Source organism: Centrocercus urophasianus, unplaced genomic scaffold (genome assembly GCF_019232065.1).
Source record: "Centrocercus urophasianus isolate 14NV4802_14NV808 unplaced genomic scaffold, USGS_Curo_1.0 seq_62, whole genome shotgun sequence".
NCBI classification, from domain to species: Eukaryota; Metazoa; Chordata; class Aves; order Galliformes; family Phasianidae; genus Centrocercus; species Centrocercus urophasianus.
In genome coordinates, this window is record NW_024885222.1 from 436,371 (window position 1) to 446,821 (window position 10,451).

At 60.3% G+C, this 10,451-nt stretch overlaps 2 protein-coding genes across 2 annotated transcripts; one reads left to right on the forward strand and one right to left on the reverse strand.

Moving 5' to 3' along the window:
- On the forward strand, window positions 1–5,936 carry ZNF385C (zinc finger protein 385C). Its single transcript, XM_042836619.1, has 6 exons — window positions 1–111; window positions 2,101–2,260; window positions 3,021–3,350; window positions 4,450–4,637; window positions 4,916–5,029; window positions 5,574–5,936. Exons 1-6 carry the CDS (start codon window positions 1–3, stop codon window positions 5,793–5,795), a joined length of 1,125 nt encoding a protein of 374 aa, XP_042692553.1. The 3' UTR covers window positions 5,796–5,936.
- Window positions 5,937–8,276: 2,340 nt separating this feature from the next.
- NKIRAS2 (NFKB inhibitor interacting Ras like 2) lies at window positions 8,277–10,335 on the reverse strand. Its single transcript, XM_042836620.1, has 3 exons — window positions 10,209–10,335; window positions 9,898–10,139; window positions 8,277–9,478 (listed from the first exon to the last, which is right to left on the reverse strand). Exons 1-3 carry the CDS (start codon window positions 10,300–10,302, stop codon window positions 9,239–9,241), a joined length of 576 nt encoding a protein of 191 aa, XP_042692554.1. The 5' UTR covers window positions 10,303–10,335; the 3' UTR covers window positions 8,277–9,238.
- Window positions 10,336–10,451: the final 116 nt, after the last annotated feature.

Below are 10,451 nucleotides of genomic sequence, written 5' to 3' on the forward strand. Positions count from 1 at the left end.
ATGGACCCGGTGCAGAAGGCCGTGATCAGCCACACCTTTGGCGTGCCTGCCCCGCTCAAGAAGAAGCAGTTCATCTCCTGCAACATCTGCCACCTGCGCTTCAACTCCGCGGTAAGTCGGGCTGCCATGGCCTGCTGTCCCTCAGCTCTGCCCGGCGGTGACCCCGCGGCTGCAGCTCTCCCTTCTCCCATTCCCATTTCTGTCTTCCTGCTCCCCGTCATTTTGTGCAGCTCTGCTCCCTGCTGCCTTACTCCTGTGTTTGTGCTCCAGCTGTGTCATCAGCTCATGCGGTTTCCATCTGCTCCTTGGAGCTGGATGCGCTCTCCCTGTGCTGGCCTCCCAGCACTCTGCTGCACAGGTGGTTTGGGTGGTTTTTATTCTTCCCTGAATCCCTTCATTCAAAGTAAATCAACCACCTTGAAGAGGGGAGGAAGGAAACGTTCATTGATCCCTGCAGTAATGAATTGCACGCAGTTGATCTTCTGTGGTGAGAACTGATTAAACAGTTGGAAAGGGAATTCTCATTCAGATCCAAGCAGCACCTGGAGAAGAGGTTCGCAGCAGCAGCTCGGAGCCCCTCTGTGTGTTAATGGGCAGATCTGGGGACTGAGCTTTGCGCTGCTGGGCTGGCGCTGTGCTGTGCTCTGCCCCAACCACCCAGACACCCTGAGGGCTCCCATCCCTGTGAGAAGGGGATGGTTTGCAGGGATGGTTTGCAGGGATGAGTGGCTTCAGAGAGGTCATAGTCAGCCGTTCTACTCATCTGTGCTGCTGCTCCATCACGTGCAGGGCTGGGAATGAGGCAGAAGGCTCTGACTGTGGTTCATCTGCTCGAGCCAGAGCTGCTCCCACGGCACCCATGGGTGCTGCACCCAGCGGGGAGCACTGAGCTGGCTCCGAGTTCCACTGCTGCGCACGGAGAGATGGAGAGGTGGGCGCCGTGTGGCTGTGCTGCCTCAGCAGAGCCCCGCTGCGGGAGCTGCTCCTCCAGCCACAGTCAGCTTCTGCAGGCTTAATTATTTTGCCTGGCAACCGAGCGGCGCGGGGAGCGGCTTTCCGCTGGGAGGAGCTCTGCCGTTCCAGGTGCGGGATGGCGATGCTCGCCGCAGCCCCCCGCGCTGCTCGCGCTGACCCCGCGCCCCGGGCCGCTCCTGCGCTGCTCTTCCCTCGGGTTCCCCGGCCCGGGGTGACGGCCGTGTGCGGCCGCTGCATGCTGACCTACTTGCGCTGCGGCCCGGCCCCGTCCGAACCGCGTTATCTGATGGAAGTCGATTGTGTTTGCTAATGAGGCTCTGCTCGGCCCGTGCGCTTGGATGGGCCTTTTTTCTTTCCCACGGACCCGCGCCGCCCGGCTCCCAGCCGCCATTCCCTGCCCTCGGGATGCGGTGGGCAAAGCTGCTCCCCGGGCGCCGGGAGCAAATTAATCCGTGCTGCTCAGCGGTACTGTCTTAATTCACGTTGGATTTAGCTTGCATAAATTGCCCAACTGCGGTTGTTTTCGGCGACAATGCAGCATTGTCTGTGACCGCTCAGTACACCAGTGTGTGGGTTCCTCTCTTTGTGGATGTTTTTATCTGCTCCGTGCAGGCGTGGACCCATCGATGTGCACTTCATTATTCAGCGTTCTCTGGGAGAAAGGAGCCCGTGAATGTAAATTGCATGTTAGATGCCCGCTGGGTTACAATGGGAGATGTGTCCTCCCCACCGATGCGTTTTTTAATTTTATTTTTGCAGCTTGCCGTGCACTGTATGTTTCTGGAGCCATGCATTTATCTGAAGGCTTCTTTCAGAAGTGGCTCGGCGCATTTAATCAGAGTGGGATCCTTATCTTGGCCTTGCAGTGCAGCGGTGGCTTAGCACAGTGATGCCTTGAGTGCACGTGTGTGCAGAGCGGTCCTGTGAGAGGGGAAAAGCAGCTCTGTGCCACAGCTGGCCAAGTGTGTCACATCCAGGGGTGGGTGGCACTGGGCGCTGCCGGCCATGTGCTGGGGGCTGTCTGAGCTGCCATTGCCAGGACTGCCCCTCACCCACCTGTCCGTCTGTCCATCCTTCTGTCCGTCTGCAGCGCCGATGCAGTGTCCCCCTCTGTCTCTCCCACAGAACCAGGCAGAAGCCCACTACAAAGGCCACAAGCATGCCCGGAGGCTGAAAGCCATTGAGGCCATGAAGAGCAAGCAGAAGGCAGTGGGGGCCGTGGGCAGGGACAGCACGGCCGACTTCACCCCCAGTCTGGAGGGTGGTGAGGATCCCAGCGGTGCAGGTATGGGCAGGGCTGCAGCGCAGCCCCAGCGCTGTGCGATGACCTGCTGCTCCTGGTGGTGCAGCAGGAACCCAAGGCACTTGGGGCAGCACTGTGTGCCCGAGCTTCCCTCAGCCGTCAGCTGCAGAGCGCAAGGAGGGGCGGGGATGTGTGAGTGTGTCACAGGCCTGCTTCCACCTCGGGGTCACAGCCTGGCTGCGGACAGAGGGCAATGCTGGCTTGTCCATGCACTGCTCAGTGATCTGCAGCTGAAGTGTGGCTTTGGTTTCAAGTTATTCTGTGTTTGTTTGCTGCTGGGTGTTGGGATGGGAATGCTTGGCAGAGGCTGCACTCAATTCTGCACCTGCAGCACTGCACGCTGTGGGAGGAGCGCCTTGAGCCCCTGCCTGGGGACTGTGGGTGGGATCCGGCCCTGCTGCCGGCCCTGCAGCACCCGCCCCTGTTTGCATCTCCCACCCTGCAGTGCTCTGGTGCTTTCCCCGTGTTTGGTCTTTCTGGGTGATGTTTATAAACACAGATAATGGCTGTGGCAACAAAGTCTTCCCTGCCCAACCACGGAGTCTGCAGGTGCTTGCGCACACCCTCAGGGCTGTTGCAGATAAAAGCTGTGGTGCAGCACTGGGGCAGAACCCCCCCCTCAGAGCAGAGAAGAGCCCCTGGGCCAGGCTCGGGGCTGCTGCCTGAAATCCCCGTTCAGGAAAAGAGAGCTTTCGCCCCCGGCTGATTTCTCCTCCCCCCCTTCTCCCTCCCTTCCCGCCAGCCCCCCCCAGCGACCCCAAGGAGGCGGACGGCGAGAGCCCCGACGTGGCGCTGCCGCCCGGCTCCGAGCAGCCGCCCGCAGAGCTGCCAGGCAGCGCCGCCCCGCTGGGCTCCCCGCCGCCCTCCGAGCCGTCCGAGGCCGCGTCCGACGCCGCCAGCATCACCTCCTCGGCCGCACACGGGGCGGAGGCGCAGACGGCCGAGTCGGGCAGCAGCGGCGGCTCAGCGCCCGACAGCGAGAAGGAGGGCAGGAAGGGCAAACAGCACCTGTACTGCCCCACGTGCAAGGTGACCGTCAACTCGCTGTCCCAGTTGGAGGCTCACAACACGGGTAAGGGCAGAGCCCGGGTGCGGAATCCGCGCAGAGCCACGCGGCCTTGCGAGTTAATGAATGTTGTTTTCATTAAAAAGGTTGAATTAAGGTGGCTTGCAAACATAAGCGGTGGTGTTTTACCTACGCTGCGGCTTAAGAAGTGAATTCTAGCAAGATCAGAAGCTCCCTCATTGTTCGTGTAGCTTAATTAAAGACCTTTTCAGATAGATTAATTGAAGCGATTGGAGGCCGCTTTGTATTCTGTTGCAGTTCAGCCCTAACCTGACAGCAGTGGGAGTGCCAGGACCTGCCCGGAGCCCGGGGCTGGGCGGCCTTTTGGGAGCCACGCGGGGAAGTGAATGAGCCCCACAGCGCGGCTCCCCCGACCGAGCCCCCGGAGCCCCCCCGCTCCCCCCAGCTCCGCAGTGCCGCAGTCTCTGCAGCGCCGGCTCCATCTGCACGCGATGCTCAGCCCGAGCAGCCCCGATCCTAACGGGGGGAGCCCCCCCGCCGCAGCGGGAGCTGGGAGCCAGCAGCCCCCGCCCCAGGGCTTAGCTGCAAACGTGTCCTTTGGCTTTTGTCAGCTCCGGTTACAAAGACGGGCGCCGATTTGAGGAGGAAGAACAAACAAACAAAATGTTCGCAGGCTGCTGCTCCGGCTGTCACGCAGCGCCGAGCTCAGGCTCTTTGCTTAACGCCTTAAGAAATAGAAGGAATTAGCGGGAGCTTGAATTACCTGCCCTCGCTGGGAAGGGGCGGACGCAGTGCGCCGCCCCCAGGTGTGCGGGATTTGGGGCTCGCCTTCCCTGCCCCCCGGGGCCCCACTGAGCAAATCCCGGCTCTGTGCCGGCACCGCTCTGACCTCGGGCGCAGCGCAGGTGCTGTGCTAATGCTCGGGGATGGCGACGGCTCCCGGACGCGCTGAAAACAGCCATTTCTCCAAAGGTCTGACGTGTGGAAGGAGTTGGGGGGAGGCACCTCTGGGAGCAGCTGGTTTGTGGTCTGGAGCTTGGCAGGGGCTGGGAATGGGCTGCTGCATCCCAGGATGGGTTGGGACAGGGTCTTGCTGCAGAGGGACGGAAGGTTTGGTGTTTGCTGAGCGCCTCTCCGTCCCCAGGTGCCAAGCACAAATCCATGCTGGAAGGACACAGCACCCAGCTGCGGCGCGGCCGGGGGAAACTGCTGGCCAGGGCAGGGCACAAAGCCAAGAGAATCGGCAACAAGGGCAGCATCAACATCCAGAACAAGGCGTTCCACTGCCAAGTGTGCGAGATCTACGTGAACTCCGAGACCCAACTCAAACAGGTAATGGCACTGAGCCTCAGCTGTGCACTTCCCCTGGGAAACGCAGAGCTTCGGGGAGCATCTGTCAGCACGACGCCCATGGGAGAGGAGCATCTCTTAAGTCCTGGGTTTTATGGGACTCATCCCTTTGAAATCCCTCCCTTAAGCCAAGGGGAATCTGCATGTGTTCGCCATAACCCTGTGGGTTTTCCCTGCTGTGGAAAACGCAGGATTGGTGGGGGTCAGAGGGCACCAGCTGTGCCCGTGGTGCCCATTGCTTGGCCCTTGTCCTCTTGCAGCACATGAGCAGCCGGCGGCACAAAGACAGGCTGGCTGGGAAGCCGCCCAAGCCCAAGTACAGCCCCTACAACAAGCTGCAGAAGAACGCTGCCCTCGCAGTGAGTATTCTCAAGGTATTTGTCTCCCAGCAAATCACCCACCCGCTGGCTGCCTGCAACACCCAACTGCATGACACATCTCCTGCTATAAGACACACTGTTGTTCTCAAAGCCTCCGTTCCTTGCACCCCACGGATCCCGTTGTGGGAGGACTGTGAGCTGAGAGGAGGCTCTGGTTTTCCTTCTTGTGACGGAAAGCACAGGGAGAGCTCAGCCCTCTGGCAGCAGCATTCTGAGCAGCTGCGGTATTTGGGGTCCTTCCACCTGGCTCACATTTGGCAGCTGATTGAGTGCCTGGGGTTAGCATAGTTCAGCTGAACCGAGCCCAAACATTTATCTGCAGAGACCTGGGGCTCCCTGCCTGGTGTGGTGGGGAGCTGGCAGAAATACCAGCCTAGGAGTCAGGGAGCAGCAGGCAGGGGGAGCCGGGGCAGAGTGTGGGGCCGGGGCCTCCCAGTGCTGGGGCTGCGCTCTGTGTTTGCTGCAGACACCGCAGGGCTGCTGCAGGGGCTGCTCTGAGCTGTTGCAGCCATCATGAGGTCTCCTCTCCCTCCCGCAGTCCAAGCTGGCTCTGCAGAAGCACCTCACCAAGACGCTGGCGACGCGCTTCCTGCCCAGCCCGCTCACCACGGCTGTGTGCGCCATGCCTGGGCCTCTCGCCCTGCGCCCGGCCGCTGCCACCACGCTCTTCCAAGCCCCGATCCTCGGACCAGCCCTATTCCGAACGCCTCCAGCCCACGTCCGCACCACGCCGGGCCCCATCGTCTTTGCACCCTATTAGAGCCGCTCGCCGGGGTCCATCGGCCGTGCCATGGGGCTGCACGGGGCACCGACTGCTCTCCTGGCTGATGGGAAACCGTAGCAGTAGGCATCGACCCAGGCTTCCCCTTTGCTTCCAACTGGCTCCCGTTGGTGTGCGACGCTCCGCCGGAGCCCAGCCCCACTGTGCCCCCCCCCTGCCACTCCCCCCGCCCATGCTGGCCCCGCAGCGGTTGGGCCACGTGGGGTGAGGATGGTGCTGGAGCCACCAGGACCTTGCTGTGCTTCTTGTCTGCCTCCCAGTTCCCAGATCGAGAGGAGAGGAGCTGGCTGGTCCCCCGGGGGTGGAGCAGCCCTGGTCCCCGCTGGTCTCATCTGTCCCACGCCAAAGAGCCATCGGCCATGGTGGTCACATCCTCACTCCGAGAGCAATAGGCAAAGCCTGGGACTCCCTCCTCTGCCCTCTGAAAGCACACAGCCTTTCTCCCAGGCATCCTGAGAAGCACAGAATTTGGGCACAGGCTCTGCTCCCATCTGGTTCGCGCTCCCTGAGGTGGGAAGGAGGGGACGCTGTGCTCTGAGCCCTGCACCTCAGTCCCACCCCTGGGGGGACAATCCTGCCCCTACCTCAGGGGAGATGCTGTGAGGCTTCGTGAATGTCCCCAAAGCACTTTTGGTTCTCCAGAGGAAGGCGCTGTCGTTGCTCACCATCCACCCCATCCCCATTAGGAGCTTCCAAGGAGTTTGTGACTCTGCCAAGCGAAGGCGTCCTGGCAGCCCAGACAATCAGGGAGGAAGGAGCAGGCACTGCCAGCCTCCCTCAGATGCTCTCTTTTCACTGTGCTCAGAAGGCCCAGCGAGGACCTGGTCTGAAAACTGTATCTGCAGCTCTCTGCGTTCCCAGTGCTGCTGTAAATAGAAACCTGCAGGAAAGTCACAACCCAAATGGACCTCATGCCGGAGTGACGACCCACCCCGATCTATGCAATCCCACGGGAGCAGCTGGCTCGTTGTTTGCTGTCTACATTTTTGGTGCTCAGTCTGTAGGGCTGGGGGTGTTGTTTGGAGCAGAAAGGACACAAAGCAACACTCAGCTCTGTGCAGGTGGTTCCTCTGCCGTGCTGTCCCCTCCCATCCCCAGGCCGGGTGCTGGCACAGAGACCTCTGCAGCATCCTGGCACGCGGCTGTGTTCTTGCCCAGCCCTTGGGATGAGGTGGTTTTGCACATCTGGGAATCCACACGCACAAGCACACATATCTGACATCTTGGCCATAAGCAACACGTGGATTTCAGGAGGATTTTGCCCAGTGTGCACCACCAGTGCTCAGGATGAGGTCTTGGAGGTGTACGGGGACCTGCTGCCACCTAATGCTTCTGTTCCCAGAGCTGGGAACCTCGGGTGACAGCAGGGACCGCTGCATGGAGGGAGCAGCTGCTGGGTCCCGCTGGCACAGAGCTCAGCTCCCACATCCAGAAGGCATTCTGCTCACACCATGGGCAGTGCTCAACCATGGAGTGCTGCTGCTGTGTTTTCCGTGCAGAAGAGTACAAACGAGCATGTGGGTATGGATTTATCTGCTCAGGGCATCTCCCTCTACCTCAGGGAAGGACGGGGAGAGAGGGCACCAAGGGAGGGGGGATCATGTATGGAAAGATCAGAGTAGCCACAAGGTCCTGAGGTGGCGGGGAGGCCTGCTTAAGAGAGCAGCTGCAGGTAGAAGGCTGCTGCAGCAGTGGCCTCAGCAGGGAGATGGAGCAGGGCCCACCAGCCTGGGGGACACGAGTGGCCCAGACCAGGAGACAACCCCGCATCTCCCAGGACAGGACGGGGGCTGGCTGGGCCCACAGGCAGCAGGAGGATGTGGCTCTGACAGCATCTCAGTGCCAAGCAGCCTGAAGCCACCCAGGCCCCCACCGTGCCCTCCTCACTGTGCTCTTCTCCAGGCCTCCTCTCAGCTCTGGCTGCAGCGGTGGCCGTGCTGCAGCCTGCGGGAGCAGCTGGGCACCACTGGGTTGCTTCCCCTGCAATTCGTTTCAAAAAGCCTGTGCTGGAGCCAGCAGTGGCTGCTCCTGTCACCTCTCCACCAGTGGAGTCCTGATACACTCCTACACTTGGCACTTTAACCCTTGAAAGCCATTCCTTCTAATAACAATAATACTGCAGTGAGCTGCATAAGAACATCCTGCCTCTATCGCATCCCCTTCGCCTCCACAAACCCCTCCCTGCCCCCGTGCAATCCAAAGCATTTCTGCCTTTGACTTAGCATATGCTGTGCTAGATAGTAGGGCATAGTCCATAGCGCTCAGTAAGACGTGCCCCTCTGTAAATAACCTTGGAGTGATGTGAAGTTTGATTCCAAAAAAAAAAAAAAAAAAAACCAACAAAAAAGAACACAGAAAAATGGAATAACAGACTCTAGGGACTTGGCCAGTACCCCTCCTGTAATGTTCATTGTATATTTTTGATGTACTATAACTGTTGGGGAAAAAAAAAGGAAAATATTTTGATAATTGAATCTCATCGCTTTATTGTGGTACTCAGTAAATAAAAGGAACAAGTATAAACAAGCCAGGGCTTTCTCATCATTTTTTTTTTCCTAGATCCAGACTTGCCAAAGGGAGCAAAGTGTTGCTGGGCAGGACTGGGACAGCATCCTTTTGTCTCATGGTGGTTCTGAGGCATCACAACCGTGGGGTGGTGAGAGCTGCCCCTGTGTGTGCATGGGCTGAGCACAGCCCCACGCCTCCCGGGTCAGGACTGGGTCTGCCCTCAGCAAAAGAGCACTGCAGTGTGCAGTGCACTGTGAGATGTGGGGGCTGAGCCTGCCCTCAGGAACAGCACCTTGCCCTGCTCCACACTGTGCATTTCCTGGGGCAGGAGGCTCACCTGCATGCAGCTTGGCCAAGGACTGAATATTCCTGCATGTCGGGGTGCAGAGGACACGGCCAGGTAAGGAGCAACCTGCTGATACAAAGCTGCAGCTCCACAGGGCCAGCTGGGGTCAGACAAGGAGACTGGGGAGGCACAGCCCTCAAATGGGTTCTTCTCATGTTGGATCAGTACAAGAGAGCAGCTCTTGAGAGGGGGAAATCTTTTCCTATGGCCTGGCTGTACTCAGATGTGAAGCTGATCCCAGGCTGCTGGACTCCTCGGGGGCAGCATGAAGCCCCCAGGTGTCAGCCTGTGCCCTGAGAGCAGAGGGGTGCACTTGGTGAATCCTGGCTTTCCTGCAGCGCCTTAAACACCGGCAGGGCCTGGGCAGTGAAAACAGCTCTTGTGTCAGTACAGGGAGATGGGTCACCTCTCTCCTCCTCAACGACCATCCCCAGCCCTGGGAAGCCCACTCCTCATGCAACCAGGCTTCCTGCAGGCTCCATAGCACCAAAGAGGCTCAGCAGGAGGTACGTGCAAGGGAAGGAGAGAGGCGAGGGACAGGAGGTGGCATCGAAGAGCAAGACGAGGCTCAGCCATCCACAGACCCGCTGCCCTTGTTCTTGCGGCTCAGGGGAAAAGCAGACTTGCTTTGTGGCTGCGTCATCTTACTGGCCAGGTAGATGAAGGGCTCAATCAACGTGCGCCGGTCAGCCACGGACACTTCCCACAGCTTCACCTTCTCACCCTTGGCCCAATGCTGGGCTGCGTCGTGGTCCACCCGGCGCTGCTCCTGCAGGTCACATTTATTGCCCAAAACCACAATAGTGACCTGTTCACAAACAGGGGAGAAAAAAGCCCAGCCGGTAACGAAAGCAGAGCTGAGCAGTGCTGCTTTGGCAACGCCTTCAGTGCCAGGCCCTGCCCAGTCACAATTCCCCCTTTCAGAACACCTTTCTTTGGGCAGTTTCACCCTTCTGCTTGGGTTTGTTTCAAACCAGCCGCAAACTGGAAGGGCCCACCGAGCAGCTGCGCATGCAGCACTGCAGAGCCCTGCAGGAAAAGTCCCACCTGGGCAGCCGAGATCCCAGTCAACACCAGTAAGACCAACAGCCCCTTATGGAGCAACCGAAGCAGCAGATCGCTGTTCCCCGCTTTCACGGCCGGCCCTTCCGCCCAGCAGCCGCGGAATCAGGGCAAAGAGCCGCCCAGCACAGCAGCCCCCCGCCAAAGGACGGCAGCAGCGCTCACCTCCTTCTTGTCCTTGCATTTGTCGATCTCCTTCTTGAGGAGCTCCACCCGTTTGAAGGACTCCTTGCTGTCGGTGCTGTACACCAGCACGTAGCCGTCGGTGCAGGAGAAGCAGTGCTTGGGCAGCTCCAGGCCGTCCCGGAGCCCCCGCGTGTCGTAGAAGCGGACCTGCTCGCGCACGCCGCGGTCCGTCTCGATGGAGCCCACGTAGATGTCCTCCTGCGTCTCGATCATCTCGGAGCCTGCGGGGCGGACAGCGGGGTGACGGGGTGTCCGGAACCGCGCAGCCCCGCGCCCGGCCCGGCACGCACCGACCACGTGGTTTCCGTACAGCAGCTGCTCCAGGATGGCGGTTTTGCCCACCGCGGCCTGCCCGCACACCACCACCTTGCAGCTCTTCCCCATGCCGCCTGAGCGCCGCTCCGGAGCCGCGCGCGGGGGATCCGCCCAACGAACGGCGCCGGAGCGGCACCGCGCGGGGCTCCGCCGGGGGACGCGGGTCGGGGCGGCCGTGCGGCGCCGCGGATCCCAGCTGCGCGGCGGCGGAAGGGGGG